Source organism: Perognathus longimembris, chromosome 28 (genome assembly GCF_023159225.1).
Source record: "Perognathus longimembris pacificus isolate PPM17 chromosome 28, ASM2315922v1, whole genome shotgun sequence".
Classification (NCBI taxonomy): domain Eukaryota; kingdom Metazoa; phylum Chordata; class Mammalia; order Rodentia; family Heteromyidae; genus Perognathus; species Perognathus longimembris.
Window position 1 is genome coordinate 28,521,265 of NC_063188.1, and position 23,617 is coordinate 28,544,881.

A 23,617-nucleotide genomic window follows, 5' to 3' on the forward strand; every position below is an offset into this window, starting at 1 on the left:
TAAACATACTCCATAGCTAAGAAGTGAAAGAGAAATAGAAAGGAGGCAGGGCCCCACTCTTCCATTCAAAGTCATGCACCCAATGACATAGGACCTCCCACAAAGCCTTTCCATTTAAAGGATCAGAGCACCTCCTGACATGGCTACTCTGGGGACTACGACTTTGTGAACATAGACCTTTGAGGGGCATTCATTCTCCAAGTACTGATAGAGGAAAAGAGAATATTGAGAGAAGACATTTCAACCAATGAGTACTGATTCGTGGCTGTAGATGTGTGATGCACTGAAATGCAAAGTGTCTAAACTCATGGGTAGATTGAAAGGGAAAAGATTTTATTTAGTCATTAAAAAATTTAAAGGGTCAAGTTTAGACATAAATGTTAGGTAGATACAAATACATAAGATTGACAAGGTCCTTGTTTAGCCTTTTATCAGGAAATTTTATGTGAATGCCTGAATATGAGATTAAAACATCAGTATATATACTGTAAACTAGCTCTATATTGGAATGTGTAAGGTCTGGCGAGATAAAGTAAAAAAGAAAAACAAAGTATAGCTCTGTTACAAAAAGGCTTTGTCAAGGAAGCAGGATAAGCATTGATTTTAAAAAATACCTAAATAGTAAAGTGTACCACAGTTACAGAAAGACACTTCCCTAATTTGTACAAGAAATGTAACTAAGTACAATGAAGACTGAAACAAATGCATCAACATGAGGTATACTGAAGGTTTGTAGGTTTGGTGGCATCAAATGAAAGCACCCTGGACAGAAAAGCATCAGTCACGAGGCACTGGTGGTGAAATGGCAGAGTATCAGCTGAGACCACAAAGCCTGGTGGGAGACTGTGGATGTCCAACAGACAGGGTGGTACTCAGCAGATACTGAGCAAATGATGATGGGTACCCAGTGACAGATGATAGAGGCCAGAGGGGATGAAGAAAACTCAGTGAGAGATGACAGATGTCTAGTGGCGGTAGGTGGAAAGATGGATGACCAGCAGATACTGTGAATAATGGTAGGTGGTATATAGATATCGATATAGTTATAGATGTATATGTATTTATGCTCTATGGAAATGTGGAGGAAATGTACCAGCATATAATATAAATGACTTCATAGGTAACCATGTGAGAAAACCTCTGGGGACTTTTAGAAGTATTTAGGGACAATAGATGTACTTTCTATAGGGCTAGAAGAACCTTGTAGCCATATAGAGATAACACAGAAGTCAATTTAAGATATCTATCAAGGCAGTCTTCTTTGTGTATACAGTGGTATGGAGCCTGTCACAAACTTAAATGCTTCTAGGGGTCATAAAGATAATACTCATGAGTAAGACAACTAGGTATGAGGAGATAAGAAGTGGTAGAAAATGTGACAACTCAGAACTCATGCACTATTCAAAGGTGTTAAAATCACAAACTTTTAAAGTTCACAAAATTCCCCTGCAGGCAGAACACAGCCTTAAAATAGCAACTAGTTTGCTATCTTAGTTAGACAAAGAGAAAGAATAAATATCCTAGGGTTCGAAATGTGGAAGCACCTTTACAAAAATAAGAAAATTGTTCCAATATGAGAATGGCTCTAGGCAGACACAGTCTACTTAGTAGTAGGATTGGAAATGTGGCTTAGCAGTAGAGTGCTTGCCTAGTATGCACAAAGCCCTGGGTTCGATTCCTCTGCACCATATAAACAGAAAAAGCTGTAAGTAGCACTGTGGCTCAAGAGGTGTAGTGCTCACCTTGAGCAAAAAGAAGCCAGGGACAGTGCTCAGGTGCTGAGTCGAAGCCCCAGGACTGGAAAAAAAAAAGAAGATGGATCAAGAAATTGCGGGATATATACACAATGGAATTCTTTGCTTCTATCAGAAAGAATGACATTGCCTCATTCATAAGAAAATGAAAAGACTTGGAAAAAATTATACCAAGTGAAGTGAGCCAGACTTTATGGTTTTTCTCACTGGTAATAGTTAGTATATGTCTAGGACAATCCTAGAAGATGATCACAATAGCTCAATAGCTATGTACGTATGATCACATAAGAGGATGCTACGCAAAATGAACTTCAAGTTATGGAAACAAGTGGTTTATCGTTGTTATTTTAATGTACTATGTGAAATTATTTTTTTCTTTTGTTTATCTTCCCAATGGTTTAGCCCCTGATGTCACTGTATTTGATTTTGGTACACTGGGTATTGCGTGTGTGTGTGTCTGTCTATCTGTCTATCTATCTATCTATCTATCTATCTATGTTTATCTGAATTAGGGAAGGGAAGGGGAACATCAATATTGTGAGACAAAGGATAAAAAGACAAACCAATGTGACAATATGTTGTAAACCGACTGTACAACCTGGAGGAGGCCATTGAGGATGAGGGAAGGTGGGAGAAAAATGAGGGAGGGGGTAACAAGTTTGACAAGAAATGTACTCACTACCTTACATTGGTAACTATAACCCCTTTGTACATCACCTTGACGATAATAAAATAAAATAAAATAAAAAGAAGATTTTTTTTTTTACCATCTGCTATCTAATTCAAACAAATCAGGGCAATTGTATTGATTGCATATTTAAATTCATGATAATTTTCTATGAAAGGTGGTGGCTAATTTAGCAGTTCCACGCTTAACCTAATTGCTCTTTAAGTGAGTGTCTTAAGTGACATATAACATGAACCAGTGATTAAGAATAAGGGCTTTCACAGATGGAGAAAGACAAATGTCACATGTTCTCTCATATGCAAAATCTAGTTCTTAAAATGAATGACAGGAATGTAAAACAGGCTCATTTAGGGATGGACACCAGTGGAAGGGTGGAATTGTTTCAAGAAGGGTAGACAGAGGGAGGAAAGGGAGTGATAGAAAGAGTAAATTTGGTTAGGGTACATTGTATGCCCATATGGAAATATCACAATGAAATACTATTGTATATCTAATAAACTAATAAAATGACAAGAATAAAATGGGCCAGATGCCAGTGGCTCATTCCTGTAATCCTAGCTACTCAGAAGGCTGTGATCTGAGGATCATGGTTCAAAACCAGCCTTGGAGGTATCAGCCCATGAGACCCTTATCTCCAATTAATTAACTATCAAACTAGCCAGAAGTAGAGCAGTGGCTCACATGGTAGAGTGATAGCTGTGGGCAAGAAAGCTCAGGGATAGCTCCCGGGGCCCTGAGCGCAAGCCCCAGGACTGGCACACAAAAAAAAGAAGAGGAAAAATAACTAAGTGTTGGACATTTGTTCATTCTTAATAATCATTCTTAATTTGCTCATTCTTAATAATCAGTATTACCACTAACAAACTATAAAGAATTAGACACATTACTGGAGTTGCCTAAACATTAATGTGCTTCATTAATAATCACTATTTAGATCTTAACAAAAAGCTTTCACTTACATAGTAATATCCAACTTATTTCACAATAACATGGATGTGCTAGAACTAACATTTACTGTGTATTCTATATGGTACATAGGATACATCTTAAGTTTTATCTCCCTTGCTTCTCCCAACAATCCTAGGGAGAAGGTAAGATTTTAACCCTCCTCCTTTTCTCAGAGTTTATATTTTCTTTATATGAAAAATGAAATTAATTATTGAGTATATCCTATGAAAATGATCTTAGTTCACCTGCCTGTGTCTCACACCCAAATTTTCTTAATAAGCTCAGCTGACGTCGTATCTTTCATTTCAAATGGGACATGGACCTCCCTTAATCTTTAAGATTATCTAAAACCAGCTTTCAAGGGACTGAGATAGGCATCAACATTTATTAATAACAGGCTTCATATACATTAATTTCTAATCTTTAAAATATGAACATGTAATAAAATAAATAATAGACATTATTTTATGAGAGTAAATGAGTTAATAATGCGAAGTTCTTTGTGGTATTCTTGAGGAAAGCATGTTCTCATTAATGATATTTATTATGAGTGTAGAGATAAGCAACGGAAAGTTTAGAGAGTTGAGAGAATTATAGGGTTACTAGTCAACTGATGTTAGTCCTTTCTACTTTCATGTAAGGTTAATTTCTTTGCTACATAGGTAATCCTATATCTTGCTAACAACTAACCCCTTTGAAAGTTTCACAGTAATTTTTGCTTATTTCTGATCAACAAATTTCTTGAACGAGATGAACAGAAAATTAACCCATTACATTTGCCTTCTCATAGGATTAAAAATAAGTATCTAGGTAATTATCATTACTAATCTTAATATCAAATACTAAAAAACAATCAAAAGCTATACTTTGAAACATATTATATTGATATTCACTTGCTTTAGTTCATTAAAATGGTACTATATATAAATTGTGTAGTTTTCTTTTTAAACAAACGAAACTGCTTCCTTCAAATAAGAAAAAAAGTTACCTGTCATGGTGGTTCTTGCCTTTAATCCCAGCATTTGGGAGGATAAGGGAGGAAGATTGCAAATTTGAGGCCCACTTAGGTTCTATCATAAGATGTTAAAAAGGTTGCTAAAATCAATAATATATTTGTTCCACCAAGCAATCTAGAGTCTTAAGTTTATTTTCCCATACAGATGTTTGATTGCCTGAGTTGCCCACTAGTAGTGAAGTAAGAAAGCTTTTCCCTCTAAATACACACAATACTTTGATTGATTGAGGATTTGCAAATAAATGATAAACATATTGTTTGAAAAGAAATCATGGTTATCCAATAGAGGACTTAGAGTGACGTATTTCCATTGTGGTAATTTGTATGTTCTTGAGTGTTCAATAGCATATATTGTTTGATAATATCTAGATGGAGATTTGGAAGTTTTAGACTCCCTTTCTTCTCAAGTGATCTTAAATATTGGTACGTAAAAATTTCTCAAGAAGGTTGTGTTTTGGAACCTTGTCTATTGAACACTTCCTTTGTGATGCATTTATTACAAATTATATGGGAGATTTGTAATTATGATGAATCCGTTGAATTCTCCAATGCTATATGGACTGACAGGTGCATGATTTAAGCAGTTAAATTTTTCATTCAGCATACTATATTATTCTAATTACTGGGCAGGTATTTGTTTCCCAGTTGTTCCTTACTACTTATTCGTAGTGTCTGTGATTTTGCAAAGGAAGGATCTAGATCTTGCCTTAACTTCTTAGATTGTAAATTCTATGAAATCATGTCTTTATTCTGTTGTTGCTCATTGTGTGTGACAGTGGATGTTTAGTGAGTGGTCAGAACTGATGAATGAATGATTTTATTAAATGGCATTTCATTGATTCCTGCTGCCCTTGAGTTCTTGGCAATAAGTTAATTGTGTGTTGAGGAAACCCATGGGTAAGAATAAGTTGTGGGTTTCCTGTGCCCAGGAAGTGTGCTGAGAAGCTGTTAGAAGATAATGATAGAAACAGATAGGGACACAGAGACAGAGACAGAGAGGAAATATATCAGCCCCCTCAAGTAAGCATGGTGCCATACATAGGGCTTGGATTCATCTCATCCATCAATGACTTTTTACAGAGCTCTTTATGTGCAGAAAAGATTCAAGGAATTGGAATGGACAAAATGAGGCCCTGTAGAAATTACATGACTTAGATATTTTGAAAATAAAAAGTACCAAGGGCAAGGATCATTTTAAACTTGCAAGATCTGTTTATAAAATGTTCTCATATATATGTGTATATATATATATATATATATATATATATATATATAGAGAGAGAGAGAGAGAGAGAGAGAGAGAGAGAGAGAGAGAGAGAGAGTCTCAGTTATGGGGCTTGAACTCTAGACCTGGGCACTGTTCATGAGCTCTTCAGCTCTAAGCTAGTGCTCTACCAGCTGAGTCACAGCGCCACTTCCGGTTTTCTGGTGTTCAATTGGGGATGAGTCTCATGGACTTTCCTGCATGGGCTGGCTTTGAACCGTGATCCTCACATCTCAGCCTCCTAAGTAGCTAGGATTGCAGGCATGAGCCATTGGAGCCAGCTCCATTAGGTTTTTTTTTTTTTTTGTCTTGATGAATTTTTTTTTTTTTTTAGTTTCTATTTTTTTCTTTATTGTCAAAGTGAAGTACAGAGGGGTTACAGTTTCATATGCAAGGCAGTGAGTACATTTCATATCCAAGTTGTTATCTCCTGCCTCATTTTGCCCCCACTTCCCCCTCCCCTTTTCCCTCTCCCCCTCATGAGTTGCATAGTTGTTTACACCAAATGGTTTTATAAGTATTGCTTTTGGAACGGTTTGCCTTTTTATTCTTTGTCTCTCAATTTTGGTATTCCCTTTCCCTTCCCTAGTTCCAATACACTTATATACAGTATCCAGGGTAGTAAGATCAGTTACAGTAATAGCAGGATTATCTTTGATGAAATTTTAGTAATAAAATATGTTAGAGTGGCCTATGGCATATTTAAATCAAGTTTACAAGAAAATAGCCCTGCTCTGGTGGATAATAAATGTACACAAACACTCTATTTTAAAATTCAGATGCACATATTAAATTCACCACTAATAGCCAAGGTCTCCTCTAGCTATAAAAATATTAATCCAGGAGGTTTCCAAGTCCATGTTGTCTGTACCTGAAATCCCAGAATGCTTAATTGCATAGTTTACCTTCTGTGATAATAACATGATATATGCTCTCTAGCCTCTCATATTTATCCTTGGCAGGAATGTCACTGTATTCTAACCAAAAGACATCTGCTAGCAAATTTCAATCTCCGAGTGGCCCACAGGTTTATAGGAGCATCATCTAAAACTCGGATTCACTTTTTTTTTCAAGTTGTTTAAAGCAAGTGGGTGTGGGGCACCTGGTTCCCCTGGGGGATGTGCGGGGCGCGGCTTCTCTCAGCCTGGGTTAGGCTCCCAGCACCATGTGGCTGATATGTCACAATGAGCTCATGGTTTCTGGGATGCTGTAGACTGGGCAATGGTAGGTCACAAAGCTGCCCATGCTGGGCCTGAGATTGCTGCTAATTTGGTTTTCTGCACACCATTTTTCATTTTTGTGGTACCGAAGTTTGAACTCAGTGCCTTTAATTTGCTAGGCAAGCCCTCTTCTACTTGAGACACATGCCCTTCCCTTTTTGTTTTGGTTTGTTTTTGTTTTGGTTTAGGTTTTGTTTTGGTGGTACTAGGGTTTGAACTCTAGCTTGCTGTTGCTAAGCAAACTATTACTAGAGCTGTACCTCGAGCCTGTTATCCTCTCCCTCCCTCCATCCCTCCAGTCCTCTTCCCTCCCTCCCTCCCTCCCTCCCTCCCTCCCTCCCTCCCTCCCTCCCTCCTTCCCTCCCTCCCTCCCTCCCTCCTTCCCTCCCTCCCTCCCTATCTCAAATTGCAAGCCAAGTGATGTGGTTCACCCTTATCCCTAGCTATTTTAGAGACAGAATAGGGAGGAGCAAGGTCTGAAGCCAGCATGTGCAACTATGTAAGACCCTACATAAAAATATTATTGAAATAAAAAAATGCTGGAGATGTGGCTCAAGGGGCAGAGTGCAAGGCTTAGCACGTGCAAGGCCCTGGATTCAATCTGTAGTATAGCAAACAAGTAAGAAATAGTTAGAAAAGTAGGGGGTTAATTTTGTAATTTATGTATTCATATAGCATTTTGGATTTAATTTGAATTTCTATCATGTATGATTGTTGTCAAAAAATATTTTTCTGTATCAATGTACTATCTGCATGTTCTCTACAGTGAAATGTCTTTTTAGATCTTTTGCCCATTATCAAAGTGGGTTCTTTTTTTCTACTGAGATTTTAGAGATACTCATATGCTTTAGATGAACTAGTTGTAGTTGATTGAAAAATTACCCTTTAAAAATAGCCATGTCTTAATACCTGGAAAGTTTCAATGTTAGGCTGTATGGCAATGAAGGAGGATCACTGTGTGCCTAATTGAGTCAAGGATTTTGAGATGGAAAGATAATTCTGGATTATGTAGGTGGGTGGTTTCAATTAACACCACTTAGTTGTACAAGGGGTTTATATCAATTTGTTTTCAGGGCAGTTAGTTTGTGGTACTTTGTTAGGGCAACTCTAGAAAACGAATACATATTTACCATTTTTAGTCTTCCCATGCTTGAACATGGTGAATCTCTTGATTTATTTAGTTCTTTGATTTCTCTCACTAACATTTGACAATGCTAAATATGAACATAGGTGCATATTTTAAAATCACATCTTCACTGCAGTATTTTCTTTTGAATGACAGTAAATGATATTGATTATTAATTTTTATTTCCATACAATCATTATTACCATAAAAACATGACTGACTTTTGTATGGTGGTTGTGTAGCATGTGACCTGGTTGGACCCACTTACTAGTTCTAAGAGGTTTTTGTATCATGTTTAGAATTTTTTCTGATCATTGTGTACCCATAGAAACACTTTTGCTTTGTTTCTTCCTTTCCGATCTACATGCCTTTTCCTTTTTGCATTAAGACAACAGCTAGGACTTTCAGTATGATATTATCTAATGGTAGTGAGGACAAATACTCTCATCTCACTGCTTTGTTTTGTTTTTGAGAGGCTTTATTTGCATGTAAATTTATACAGCCTGATGTTCACCTTTTTATTTAAATTAACCTAATTTGAATTGCTATATAATTATGAACAGTATATATTAAGAGGGTGCCATGTGATATTTTTATACATGTACATAATTTTAAAATCAAATTAAACACACCTGTCTCCTCAAAATAATGATCACTTCTTAAGGGTGAAAACTTTAGAATCTTAGCTGGGAGCCAGTGGTTCACCCCTGTAATCCTAGCTACTCAGAAGGCTCGGATCTGGAGGATGGTGGTTTGGGGTTAGCCATGGCAGAAAAGCCCACTAAACTCCATTTCGAAAGTAACTACTGAAAAGTCAGGCTGAAGTAGTAAAGTGCTAGTTACACAAAGTCTTTTCCACTAACTTTTTCAAATGTATGTTACATTATTTTTCTTGGTAGGCATCCTACTATGTGATGACATGTCACAACTTCTTATCCTTAGCTTACTGTATTACTCAATGTGAGGGCAAAAGCTTTTCAATCTTGCACCTAGATTCCACTGTTTCCACTGCTATGGGCAGATAAGTTCACCTGTCACTAAGGATGTGTGTCTTTGCTAAATCTACTTTGGTATACTTGGGGTTTTGTTGGTTTAGCACACACTAAACAGAAGGAATTTCATTGTGATACTAACAAGCATGCACTACAGTGTATTCCCATCAATCTCACCCCTCCAAGACTCCATGATCCTTTCAATCTTTCCTCTTCCTAAAAGAATCTCGGTAGGTTTTATTATTCCATTCTTGTATATGCAAACAACCTATTTGATCATTAAAAAAAACACCTATGTACCTGGAGGCTGAGAATGTGGCCTAGTGGTAGAGTGCTTGCTTAGCATGCATGAAGCCCTGGGTTTGATTCTCAGCACCACATATATAGTAAAGGCTGGAAGTGGTGCAGTGGCCCAAGTGGTAGAGTGCTAGTCCTGAGCAAAAAGAAGCCAGTAAAAGTGCTCGGGACCTGAGTTCAAGCCCCAGGACTGGCAAAAAATATCTATACCTGTTGCTGATCTTGAATTTCAGAACTTTCCAAGATCTGGCTCAGATATAGAGGAGATATAGAGAAGAGATATAGAGAAATGTGAGAGAAGTCACTATAGCATTATCCTTCAAACACTGTATTCCCTAGTTCATTCACCTTCATCTTTACACTTTTAGTATATTTTTGTAAGTGTTGGTCATATTTTTTATACTTTCAGTTTGACACTTCTTCATTTAACAATCATTTTCTGTAATGGTCTGTGTTGTGTAAAAGTTGAGGCTAAGTGTGGAACCTCCATCGTACCATAGCAGATCTTCTCAGAAGTTTGAACAGCTGTATCAAGGGAAGAATATGATAACAACAACAGCAATTATAGCAATAAGAATATTTTAAACCTGACACCTGTGGTCATTATTAAAGTACATTGATGCAAAAACAAGTCTTTCCATTTTTCAGGAATAAGAATGACCATTTTGAAGTGCATTGTGAGTTAAATACCTCAATGACACACAAAGACATCAGCTATAATTTGAGGCACTGAACTAATTCACAAAACTAACCTCCTTTCTCACAATTTCTTGAAGTCATTTTTAAAACTATAGGCTTACCTCCTGCCCCCCTGCCACTTAAACATTTTTAGGCTACAACCTGGCTTCTCACTCTACTGGTCTTATCATGTGACATTGAGTAAATCATGGCATAAGTAAGAAATGTATAATCTTCATGAGGGTAGGGATCTGTTATTATGGATTGCATATTAGCCAAAATATCCAAAAGTGTGCTTGGTATAGAGTAAATGCTCAAGTGATCATGGAATAGATGAGCCTCCATTTTCATGACTGTAAAGATAGTTTACTGTGAAATTTTTAAATAGCAACTGTTAGGATCCTGACATTAATGTAATTCAAATTCCACTGAAACTATGTACTTCAAGATTTAGCAATCTTCACTATCTCAGTGAAGTCTTTCTGGACTGTGTTCACTCTGTTGTAATGTAATCATGTAAAACATTCTTAGTGTCATCTCTGTATGACAAAACAGAATATAGTGGTATTTTTACTGTGTACCATTTTTGTTTGTAGGTGATTAGTTAAGTTTGTCTCTTTGACAAGGGTAACACTTTGTTTTAGTGTTCAAGAACATAGGCTTTAAAGCCAAATAGCTTTATTTAAAATCACTGTTCTCAAGCTGGACACAGCTAGGGACTCAGGATGCTGATGTGGGAGGATCACGAGCTCAGAAGTATGAGGCTGGCCTGGGTAATGTAGAGAAACCCTATCCCCAAAATAATGAAAATACAAAACATTCTTACAATTTCTTAACTATGTAAACTTCTGCAACTTATCCAATAACTCAATTTCTCTGTTCTGTCATATGTCAGAATGATATGGGAGAATTAACTTATTTAATTCAGCCAAAACAATGAATGTTAGCTATGATGATAATAACTTTCTATAAGTCTATAAACAGTTATATGCTCTATAACTTATATAAATACTTGCTTCTAAACCATGTTGCTAAAGTGAGTAAACTATTTCCATATAATTTCTTATCCACATAGATACTGGGTAAGTATTCTAATTTCTTCAGAATAATAGAAAACAAAATAGATTAAGCATGACACCTTAAACACATGAAGAAAGATGTGATAGTATTGGAAATGAAAGCCAGGAAAGAAGAAATGATTTGACCAATGATAAGATAAAAGCTACACAGACAATGTTTTCAAATAGCATTTAGCAGAAGCACAACTATTCATTTGTTTTGAAGAATTTATGGCAAGTTGAAGTTCATTAATTTAATCTGTCATTTAAAGGCCCTGTAAGTTTCCATGTTGTGGAATGTTTGCACATAGGAATTGCTGTGTAAAACAAAAACATTTGCAGCTACCATAGAGAAAATGAGTGTGATCTGGTCTCCTAACCCAAATAAAAAATTAAAAAATTTATGGTTTCAGGATTAACTTCAATCCTAAAATCTGTTAGCTCCATGGAGATTGAATGAGCTCATATTCATAATGCAATGTCATTTTTGTAAACAGTAATTCTTATTACACTTTTAATCTACAGATAATTTCTATGATCAATGCCATTTTAAGAATATTGATTCTTCTATCCACAATCCAGATCTATCTCTCAATTTATTTTAATCTTCCTTAATTTATTTTTTCAATGGTTTGAAGATATTGCTGTATAACTCCTGCACGTATTTTGGAATATTTACCTAAGATTTACATTTTAATTGCCTTATAAATAATACTTTTTAAAAAGTTTCTAGTTTTGTGGATTTCCACAAAAGGATACTCAGGGTAAAGATATGAAAAAGGGAGGCTGGAGGGTCAAGCCTTTTATATTTCTGTCAATTAACTTGTGGGTCCAATTAAGAGCCAGTGCTTTTTAGAAAAAGAAGTTTTTCAGTCTCTGCTATAGAAATCTGGAAATGATATATTTTTCAGCCAATAACATAGATGGACACTAATTCAAAAAGAGTTATATGTAAAACTGAGTGAGCATGTGTACCAGAATACACTTTTTCTTTTTGTATTAGAGATGGTAATTATATTATGTATACTGTCCACAATACAGATCCGGTGATATTTCTGTCAATATTTCATTCTGGGGAACAGAATATGTCTAATTTCAACATATACAATGTCTGCATTGCTTTTTGAAAACTCTTCAAGTTCTTTATTTAGTAAATCCAAACATACTCATCAATTTCTTTTGTCACACAATTTGCTTTTTTCTCCACTTTCCAATTGCTATGGGTAATATAATGAATGATGAGTGCTGATTATGGTATTTGACATGATTTTATGGTATAATTTGCAACTGAAAATGAATTACACTATACTTACCATAAAGGATTGCAAGCAGAGAAAGTGGCATGACAAGTAGTCCCACTAGCATATCAGCAACAGCTAGGGACATTAGGAAGTAATTGGTGGCATTGTGCAGTTTCTTTTCCATGCTTACTGCCATAATCACAAGGATGTTGCCACCTATTGTCATGATTATTATCACCACGATTGAAAGTGCTGGCCAATTTTGTACCCCATCTGGAAATTTAAAGCGTCCACCATCGGAGGCATTGAAAAGGTCAGTTACTATAGCAGCCACTGGACTCACTGAAATATCGAATTGCCAAATCAATAGGCCAATCAGGTGCACACTGAAAAATAAGAAGGAAAAAAACCCAATCAGGTACCTATTATATGGAGTATGCACAATAAATTACTTATATAACATAATTTCTTTTCCTTTAACTACTGTGATTATCCTATTCTCATCTCTCCTAATTTCCTTCTTGCCAAAGAATACTTTTACTGAATGATTGCTATGAGTTAGGAACTAAGTTTCTTGAAATATCTTAGTATAATATTATTTGATTACATATAACAATCACATGAGTTTAGTACTGATCTATATCTATTAAATAATTATATGAGAAAACAGGTTAAATGAGATTAGTAAATTTTCTCAAGCCAATACAGCCAAGAAAGTCACAGATCCAGGGAACTTATCAGAGGTTGAACAGATCACAAAGACTGGTTTATAAACTTTCACTGCAATTCAAAACCATACTATGTTTGATTTGCTGTAATGGTTCATTTTTATATTTTTAAACATTAATTTCCTCAAAATATCCTTTGAGAGAGCTGACAGGGAATATAGGAATCTACTGACCTGTGAATAAAATGAGAATTTGGCATTTTTTTAATTGAAACTTAAGAAAACAATTTCCCATAAGATCAACTTCAGAGAAGTGTCGAAAGAGGCCCCAGTGGGTTATGACAATAGTATATATAGAGTTCTTTTGGAAATTTTCTTACTTTCTCATATTTGCAACATGACTTTATGCTGTTCTACAATTTCATGCCTGCTTCTATCAAATTTTCTATTTCACTCTCATTCATGAGACCTAAACTATTAGCCAGGAACTGAATCTCTTAAGTCATTCAAAATGTACATTTTTATATGGGTCCTCAGAAAGATTATACTAGTAGGAATTTTAGATCAGATAGTGATTCAGTGCAACAAACATAAATGTAATTCTCATTTTCACATTTTAAATTAATTTTCCTGGATGGCGATACTAGATTTATTCAAGTTATGAATAAAATGTTCGCTCAAAATATAACCTTGTAAAGTGACCAATAAAACTAACATTCATTTTCTTTAATAAAACATGCATGCACGTTCCACATTTCTGTCTAAATGCAAGATGTATCAGTGAATGGCTGTTTTAAATTTATTCCATATGTAGTAATAGGTTTTTAATTGACTATTAAGCATAAACATATCTTTCCTACCTGTTGCATTTGTTAAAATTTGATATTATTAGCAGGGGAGAAAATTTCCCTTGCTGGTAATATATAACTTTCTCTGATAAATAACGCTAGAGAATGTCTATGTAAGAATTTGGAAGATTCTTTTTAGAATTGGAGAGCTGGAACATAATGACATTAACATCCAGAGTTTACAAATTCTACATATAAATGTTTTAATCTCATTCACTTATTCTTTTAACTGAAAACTCTGATTTTATAAAGAGAAAACAAACATGTCATTTGATTGACCAATAAGTCAATGGTTAGTGATTTAATGACTGAGTCATTAACATTATCAGAGAAATTTCGAGTGGTAAAACTAATTATAGCTATCAAAATTATGTCATATTCATACTACTACATATACACATGCATATACTTTCTGAACCAAAGCTGGACCCCTTAGACTGAAAAGATGTAGGGATAAATTCAACCTAAGTCAAAATATTATAGTAATTTTCTAGCCTATTTAAAAATTATTTCTTTTAATGCCTAAGATAGCCAAAAATAACTTGTCATTAATATACTTCTGTGTTGTTAAAACAACAAAACAGCATGAAAAATATTGACTATCATCATACAATGGAAAGAAAATATATTCAGATATCTATTTGAATATAACTTTCTTATTAGTCAAAGCTACCTGGTATTCTAAACAATATGAATATAAACAATTAGCAAAAATAATACATGATTAAAAAATCTACATCAAATCAGGACGCTGAGGCAGAAGAATTGCTTGATGCCAGAATGTATTGAGACTATATGTCTTAAAAAACTCTATCATAATTTATGACTAACATATATAGAAATTATTAAAAAGACCAAATAAGGGGCTGGGGATATGGCCTAGTGGCAAGAGTGCTTGCCTCGTATACATGAGACCCTGGGTTCAATTCCCCAGCACCACATATACAGAAAACGGCCAGAAGTGGTGCTGTGGCTCAAGTGGCAGAGTGCTAGCCTTGAGCAAAAAGAAGCCAGGGACAGTGCTCAGGCCCTGAGTCCAAGCCCCAGGACTGGCCAAAAAAAAAAAAAAAAAAAAAAAAGACCAAATAAACAGAGGCAAGTTATTTTGCTTACAACTTTGGTTAATCTTCCACTGTGTTTGGCTTAAGGACAATGTCCTGGCCACATGATTTGTATGATTTTTTTTTACCTGAAACTTAATCTATTATAATATCAGTTCCTTTATCATAAAGATTATAGAGATGATGTAGCATTGTTGTTAAAATTAAATGATATAATCTATGTAAAGTCCTGAAAACAGTACCTGTGTCATAAAAGAACTTCAGTAAATTCTTAAGTGTTTTTCTTTTTGCTATCAGCTTAGTTTTCACTATTTGGTATTGAAGATTGACCCCAGGATCTTAGACATGTTAGGATCACAGTTTGCTACTGAGCTACACCCCCAGTCCACCCTCCAAGTTAATCAGAAGTATTTTGATTTTATTTTCCAATTATGTATTTAAAATTTTGCCAAAATTTTTCACTCCTTTATTTAATTTTGACATAATACTTTATCAGCTATCGGTCCCTTGTCACATGGAAGCAGGTTTAATATGTATAAACAAATATAAAACTGTCTTTTTATGAAATGAAGTGGTAATAACATCCTTACAGGAATGAGTGCACCATGTTCCTCAAGTTCACCATGATTGCTTTAGTATTCAGCAACCCAAGTGGAAAATTGAAAAGAGGAAATTTAACAGATTGGATTCATTTTCTGGGGAGAGAAAAAGAAAAGAAAAAAGAAAATTAGTTAAATTTAAATAACTTTCATAGCTTCAATAAATGTAAATGCACATATAAGAAACACTGAATACTTAATGTAACAAAGAGATAAGTATGCCATATTGTAGAAGCAATCACGAAATAGCACAAAGCATTTTTTTCAACAGATGTAAAACTATTGATTTTTCTAAAAATTTCTTGCACAGGCTTTAGGCATATCGAATTCTGCTAGATCTTACCCAATGGAGGAAATATAGCTTTAATCCATGTTTTAAAGAATGATTTGATGGGTTGGGTTGGGAGAGATGGTTGAAGAATGATCAAGATGCATTTTACTTATCAATTGTTATGATCAACAGAAACCTCTTTATATATATCTACTCAAAGATCATAAAATAATTAAAAATACATCCTTAATTCATGACTGTGGGGTAAAGTATGCAATATAGTCATTAGCATGCCTAAAATAAAAAGATTTATCTCTTAGTAGCATGGAAAAGTCATAAATTTCAAGAAATTTTTTAAATGAATCTATTTTGTATAACATTTCTAGTTTTACTTTTTTGCAAAGTAAAGCAATCTGCATTAAATAATAATATGCTCCAGAGGGCAGCACAAACAGGTTTATACCAAAGTAAATTAAGTTTATTATATTAAATAGAAGCAACTACTTTATGCATTGAGTAGCTAATAATGTATTATCCAATAAGGATTATATACAGTAATATTGAAAATTGCAAACAAAAGATAAGTTGTGCTGGATAATTGAAGAAGAACTCTTTAGTTTCTTTTTTGGATTACTACAACTCTAAGGTAATAAAAAGAAAATATGAAATTCAAGTTACTTATAAAATAATTGTAGAGCAAATACTTTGTATTTCTGTAAGCTATTTTTCAAGGAGTTGTTATTTCACAAACCCTAGCAGATGTTTACACAGATATTTCCACAGTACATTGTTAAAATATTGTAAATTAAATCGGATGCAAATTTGCTGAGAATCCATGCTACACTCCTTGTGGGAATATGTCACTAGAAGTCTTCACACTGACATTAAATATTGTTCAAGTATTCACTATGAATTCTAGAGTACTATAGAAAACCTTTGCCTTTTCTGCTTAGAGGTTTCTAACATACAATAAAGTGGTTAAGCCTGTTTTGTATTTTGAAAGGTTTTATTTAGTGTTTGGGAGTTTTATGACATTCTTCCTACACTACACATCAAACTATTTCTTTCTGAGATTACAAGCCTATTCTATGAGTTAGAATTGAAATATTATATTTTCATTGTGCTGTCAATGACAAGGATGTGTGTGTGTGTGTGTGTGTGTGTGTGTGTGTGTGTGTGTGACAGAGAAAGAGCCAGTTGAATGACTTGAGAACATGGTGTAATGTTGAAAGTTAATTTTGTTTGGCTTGTAAATGTTTTCAAGGGATATGTTAATGAAAAATGAAAATCTGGCTTGATAATCTTTTGTTGGTATTTTCAGCCCTTTGAAAAATTTGTAAGTCAAAATTTTCTAGAATAAACTTCATCTCCTAGTGTTTCCAATCTCATTTCATAGAACTGTTCTTTTAGTCACTCAAGCTATCAATTTAATATCTTCTCTTTTCTTTGTTCCTCAATCTTCACGTTTCACTTCTATCATACTATGTTTACAAAAGTGTATCACATAATCATCTTCTTTTGCAGCAAACACATAACATAGGGCCTCCTAATATTCAGGAACTCAAAATAATTTGTGGAATACAGTAATAACAACAGGACTGTTAGGTTGTTTCTATCAGATAAAATCCAGTCAGATAAGACATAAATGCCTTTTTCTCTGAAAGGTCTTAAATGACAGAAATAAATGATCAGAGACTGATAAATATCCACATATTTTACCATTTATTTTCTGAACATTCAAGAATAGAGAGAAAAACTTTTTTCTAATGTGAAAAGGAGAATTGAAAGTAGATTTCAATACTTATTTTTTAAGTGTCCAAATATTACACTAATTTAAAGTACTCAAGGATGGTAAAATACAATGTGCTCCAAAAACTTGTAGCAGAAAAACAGAACTCATATTTGCCATAGTTTGGTCTGTCTGGTATCTCACGAAACATTTTATCATTCACATTCTCAGCTATGGTAGAATTCCGTTATTATTCAACATGCTGTAATCTCTTAAAAAGTTACGAACTGAGCCAGGCACCAGTGGCTCCTGCCTGTAATCCTAGCTACTCAGGAGACTGAGATCTGGTAATCATGGTTCCAAGCCAGCCACGGCACAAAAATTCATGAGATTCTTATTTCCAGTTAACCATCAAAAAAACCATATGTGGAACTGTAGCATAAGTGCTACAATTCCAGCATTGAGTGAAAAAGTGAAGTGACAGCAAGCTCCCAGATCCTATTTTAGGCCCCAGGATCAAGGAGGAAAAGTCAGTGAGTCATACTTTTTGCTTCTATATTTTCCTGGAAGTATAGATGGACAAATTAAGTGATCAATATTTAGTTTTAAAAGTTTCAATCAATTAATTAGGTAGAACAAGTAATTATTGCAAACTGCATATAGATCTCCAGTTTATTAACTAAAATAACTTGAGTGCAAAAATCACATCTTCCTATGTTGTTAAAATTTTCATTCTTTTAATTTCCTTTCTTGACGATGCTGAGAATAAAATCCAGGGCTTTCATATATTAAACCATTACCTTCAAAATTACATTGAAGTTGTTTTTATCTGAAGGAAAATACTCTTGAAGTGTTCTTAAGCAATTTGAGATATGATATAATATCATGAATTATGCAACACAAATCATGTTACTCAAACAACTGGGCCCATATGATAATATTTTGCAAAAAGAAATGCTCTGTGAATAACTACCGAAAGGAAAGGGAATGCAAAAATCTCTCAAGCCTTAAATAAGGCCAGTTAATAATAGAAACTCAAAAATAACACAAGTATAATCCAGCTTTCTGATCTGTATATCATCTCAGATTCCACTAATCTTTCAAATTGGAACTCTCAGCATTCTGTGAACACCAAAAGTACCTATGAATTCCTGTGTTCAAATTTTGTTAGATAAGTGTTTTACAAAAATTTGAAAAAATGATCAGTGGTCCTTAAATCCATAAGTTGACTCAATTATGAACTCTACAGCAGAGGTTGAATAATAAGAACAGATTTAGGATTGGTACGTGCCTAGTTGGATCAATCTTTTATCCCTTTTGGCACAATAAATCACGAAACATTTCATACTATCTGTAAAACATTATAAGATTTTTGGGCATCAATAACAGAAACTACCTTTTCTAAGGTCAAAAGGTGAACAAATATTGTTTTTCAGTACTGTAATTTCATGCAAGATATTGCAGAATATCCTTAATTAATGTGACACCTCAACAACAAATCCATCATTATATTTAAAAGATTATGAAATCTATGGTTATTGTGTCAGCATATGACATGTTTCATTAGCATATGTCATTAAATATGACAACAAATGACTTGATATGAGATCTCCACTGGATAAGTTAGAAATAAAATTCAAACTCGAAATACTTAAACAGCAGAATCAATAATCTCTAAAGAGAAAATAATAAATTGTAAAAATTTTCCAGGTAATAAAGGCTGATACCAACATTCCCTTTTCAAGATTTTGCCTTAAAGACAAATTTCTGAGTAAAGGAGCTCTATATAAGTATGTTTTCAAGGTCATTAGTGAAGTGCTGAGTGAAAAAAATAAATCACCACTGAATGTAGTAAAAGCTGATAGGTCATGGCTAAGCACCTCCCTAGCTTCTTGTGACATTAACTACCATAAAATTTAGTGAGAATTAGTACAAATTAATACAATAGTTCAAAAAACTACAGTGTACAGGATTGTAAGTTTTTTACACTTGCCAAATTAATACAGTTACAGTAGGTACTACATATTATTCCATGGGTATAGTAACAGACATTTATAGGCTCCATCTTAATGGGCAACAAGCCCAGTCGTTTGAAGCTTCTCCATAGGGAGTAGCAGAACTATCCCTGAATTATCTCAGCATATGAATCTATAGAAAGTGATTGAAAGGCTTTTAAAGAGCAGAGCTAAGACAGAACCCATATGCTTAATTTCTGTGTCGAGGACCTATTCCAACTGATTTGCAAGGCTGACACCATTACAACAGAACTTTCATGTGTTTGAGTATTTATTGGTTGCCTATTATATGTTAGGTACAATGCCAAATCATTAAGTGATTTGCTCTTGCTCTCATGGAGCTCACATTCTAACAAGAGAAACATCAATATTTATGTAAATACATAGATAAAATAGTTTCAAACAGTGAACATTACTTTGAATAAAATGAAATTGCATAGAGAATGCAGGAAATACATGAGATGGATTTACAGGCATAGCTTGATTTTTTTTAATCTCTCTCTGTATATACACATACATACATACATATATACATACATATACCATGTGAATCATGTGAGCCTGCATTTGCTACCTATTCTCAAGCAAGTGGAAACAAAGTTTTTCATATTGTTAAGGTAGGTACATGATAAATACCACTGATGAGAATGTTTCAAACTTTTCTATTAGTTTGATTTTACTTTTAGAAGCAAGAAAAAAACAATTTTTAACCATTTCTCAAGACAGCTGCAATTTGATGTAGCATTGTACCAAAATGAATTCCCACTCACATCTACAGTAGCATCTCCTCCCTTCTTACTCCCTAGGTCATGATATCAAGAAATTGCAAACAGGATTACCTAGCAGGCCTTTCATGTTGTAGAAAGTTCCAGTTGTGTTATGAAAAGCGAAAAGTTCAATCAGTTGCCCAGATGTATTTATTGCCAAATAACTGGGTACTTGGATACATCTGGACAGCCGAATGAACTCTTAACTCCTCATCTTTCCAATAGTTCTTCGTTTCGTAGCTTCAGAAACTCCTATGTCATAGGAGAAACAAGGCACTACGAAGCTGAAGGATCAGTCTGTGGTTTTGCAGTTCCACCTGAAGGAAAAGCAATCCTTGCTATTGTTTCACAACTTACTACCATAAAATGTACATAGATCACTACAAATCATTAATATGTATAAATAATGCATTATTAACCCCAAATTAAAATGTCATAAATGCAGAAAATTGAGCCAAAATCAAAATTATTTAATATAATTTATTATTTAAGCAATGTAAATTTTCTTAAAAATAAATGTTATTAAGTTTTTCTTTGCCCAATCCAGTTTATTTTTAGCACCTTAATATGCCACCAATTTAGTTATCTTAAAGAAAAGAATGTAAAACTAAAGATACTATTTTAGCCCTTTCCTAAAATGAGAATTATTTATTTGCCCTCAAAAATGTGATGTTTCTCAGTCTTATAAAATTATACTGGTGTCATTTTTTGATGACTTTCTCTCCAATAGATATTTATGATAATACATTTGGTAACAGTAGTCGTTGAGTAAATGACACTTCAAATAACAATTTATTAAAGTATTTTTGCCATTATCACCTTCTTCACTTAACGGCAGTCTTGGACAGCTTAAGCGCTCTCATCTAAGATCCCCAGGAAAGAACAATAATGGAGAGTTAGTATAGACCACAGCTTTAGTTTGGCAAAAGTCTAAATGTTCTGAAGGACAACTGGTTCCATCTTGCATGTCTAGGCATAAGTTTTTCGTATCAGTGACTAAATATAGTATTAAGTAGCTTTGACTAAATGTATTGATTTTTTCATTGGAAATTTATGAAGAAATAGTTTTCAGTTCACTGAGATATACCTTTGCCTCACCTGGGACTTTAACTTATGAAGGGATTAAGTTAACCAGAGTATTTTATTCCTTTCTCTAATTTCAGGGGATGTGCATTTCCTGAGATGGCAGAAATAGCACTCATAGAATTTTACTCCTCCATTGGGAAGAGTAATATTATGTCATTTGTACAGAAATGGATGGCCCTAGAAAAATGATGTGAAATGAAGAAAGTCAGGTTCAGAGAGACAAAGGAACATATGTTTTCTCTCATATTTTGAAGTTATAACTAAGTTATAAATATATATATATAAACATATACAAGGTCATATGAATATCCACACAAATGTGTTAAATAATGTATGGTATATGCAGGGGAATATTGGGAATATTCCAATAATGTAACTCCATTGAACAATTAAAGTACATTCTAATGAAATCAGGAAGCTGGAACTTGTGGTACTGGAGGAAGGGATAAAGTTAAGGGAAGTGGGTAGAGAAATAGAGAATGTGGGGAAAATGCAATTATAATATTCAATGTACATACATGAAATGGAAGCAGGTAACGTGAGGGGAGGTGTGGGGTTGGGAGAGATGGGGGAAATGATGAAATGGGCGACATTGATCAGGATGGATTGTACTCATGGACAGATTGAGTTGAACTCCCTTTGTATAACTACTTAAAGACAATAAAAACACATTTCTTTTCTGAGCTGCATATAATATTGACTAAATTCCACATTTTAACAAAAATATATACATCCACATTAGCATTTGTTTGTCAAGTAGTAAGTTGTAGGTGACATGAGTACCATTCTTGTATTTTTAAAATGTCACAAGGAGCCATATATTTCAGTGTATTATAAATAATAATTTCTCAATTTGCCCAAAGGTATTCTTTACAAAAGATGTAGTTACTGTATTATGAATTAAAACCTAATGGATGTCATTATTGCACTGTGGTTTTATAAGAATGCACTCATAATTTGTGAAATGCTTATTTATCTGATATGAAATGATAAAAATATCATTCAACAGATAATTCACTCTCTACTATACAGCAGGAATTGTGTTAAATATTATCACATTTTAACAGAAATTTACTGTATACAAAATGAAATTGTGAGGTTCAAAGAAGTGAAGTTATTTTTTATAGTAACTGGCAGGGTTAAGATAAAAGAATATTTTGACTAATAAAAAACACAGGAAGTCAGCATCAGAAAATAGTTCAATGTCCATTGAAGCATCGTTCATTTATCCAACATTTATTTAATGTCTATTATATGCTTGGCAATAGTCTTGACACTTGTAATATACCAGTGAATGAAGCAAAGATTCATTATCATATAATATTTATTTCTTGTTCTTTCCATCTATTTTTTCTTAAATGATAACTTAAAGTGAGATAACATGTCACTGTAACTCATTTTGGTACCCTGGGTATTGTATATATGTTTATCAGAAGTAGGGAAGGGAAGGGGAACATCAAAATGGAGAGACAAGGGTAAATAGTGAACCAATACAACAGCAATACTTACAAAACTATATGCTGTAAACCAACTGTACAACTTGGGGAGAGGAGAGGGAATTGGGGAGGGGAGAAGGCGAGAGAAAAATGAGGGAGGAGGTTATAAGTTTGATAAGAAATGTACCCACTGCCTTATGCATGAAACTGTAAACCCTTTGTACTTCATTTTGACAATAAATAAATCAATTAAAAATAGCATGGTTTTTAAACACTCCTGTAGATAAAGGAATAAAAGTTATCTATGCTACTTTTTGCAAATTACAACAATTTTTAACATTTTTACTAGCTTATATTTACTACTATTCAATATTCAAATTCAATTTTCCCATCATGTGATAGCATTATGGTTCTAATACAAAATCAGTTGTTATTGTATTACTTGTTATAAGAAGACAATTTTAAAATAATTAATTAAATATTTTGTTCCAAAATACCATCATTTTTTGTAAATAAATAAAAGCCAAAGAAGGAATAACTGGCAATATAGTGCATTCAGAGCCAATCATATTACATTATATGTATATGTTTAAAAAATTTTACAGTTTCCACAAAACATCCACTACTCACAGAAAGCTGGAAATTATTCTGAGTGGTCACTGTAATTATCTTGCCAAATACTGAAAAGTTACATTCATGAAAAAAGCATTCGCTCATTCCAATATTTGTGGAAATTTATTCATTAGTCTCCTACAAAACGTTTGGCTTGATACCTTACAATTCTGGCAGCAGAAAACCTGTTAGTACAGGACCTTGTAAAGCACATGCTACAGAATCTGTCATTGCAGTACACCCTG

The 23,617-nt window shown here is 34.0% G+C and overlaps 1 protein-coding gene across 1 annotated transcript in view; it reads right to left on the reverse strand.

Moving 5' to 3' along the window:
• Nucleotides 1-15,482, reverse strand: part of Htr2c (5-hydroxytryptamine receptor 2C) — an 81,864-nt gene extending 66,382 nt beyond the window's left edge. Inside the window, exons 1-2 of the mRNA XM_048335894.1 lie at nt 15,448-15,482; nt 12,354-12,667 (exon numbers count right to left, since the gene is read on the reverse strand). Coding sequence (XP_048191851.1) covers nt 12,354-12,667; nt 15,448-15,482 — 349 coding nt within the window. The remainder of the gene's footprint in view (nt 1-12,353; nt 12,668-15,447) is intronic.
• Between the last annotated feature and the right edge of the window lie 8,135 nt (nt 15,483-23,617).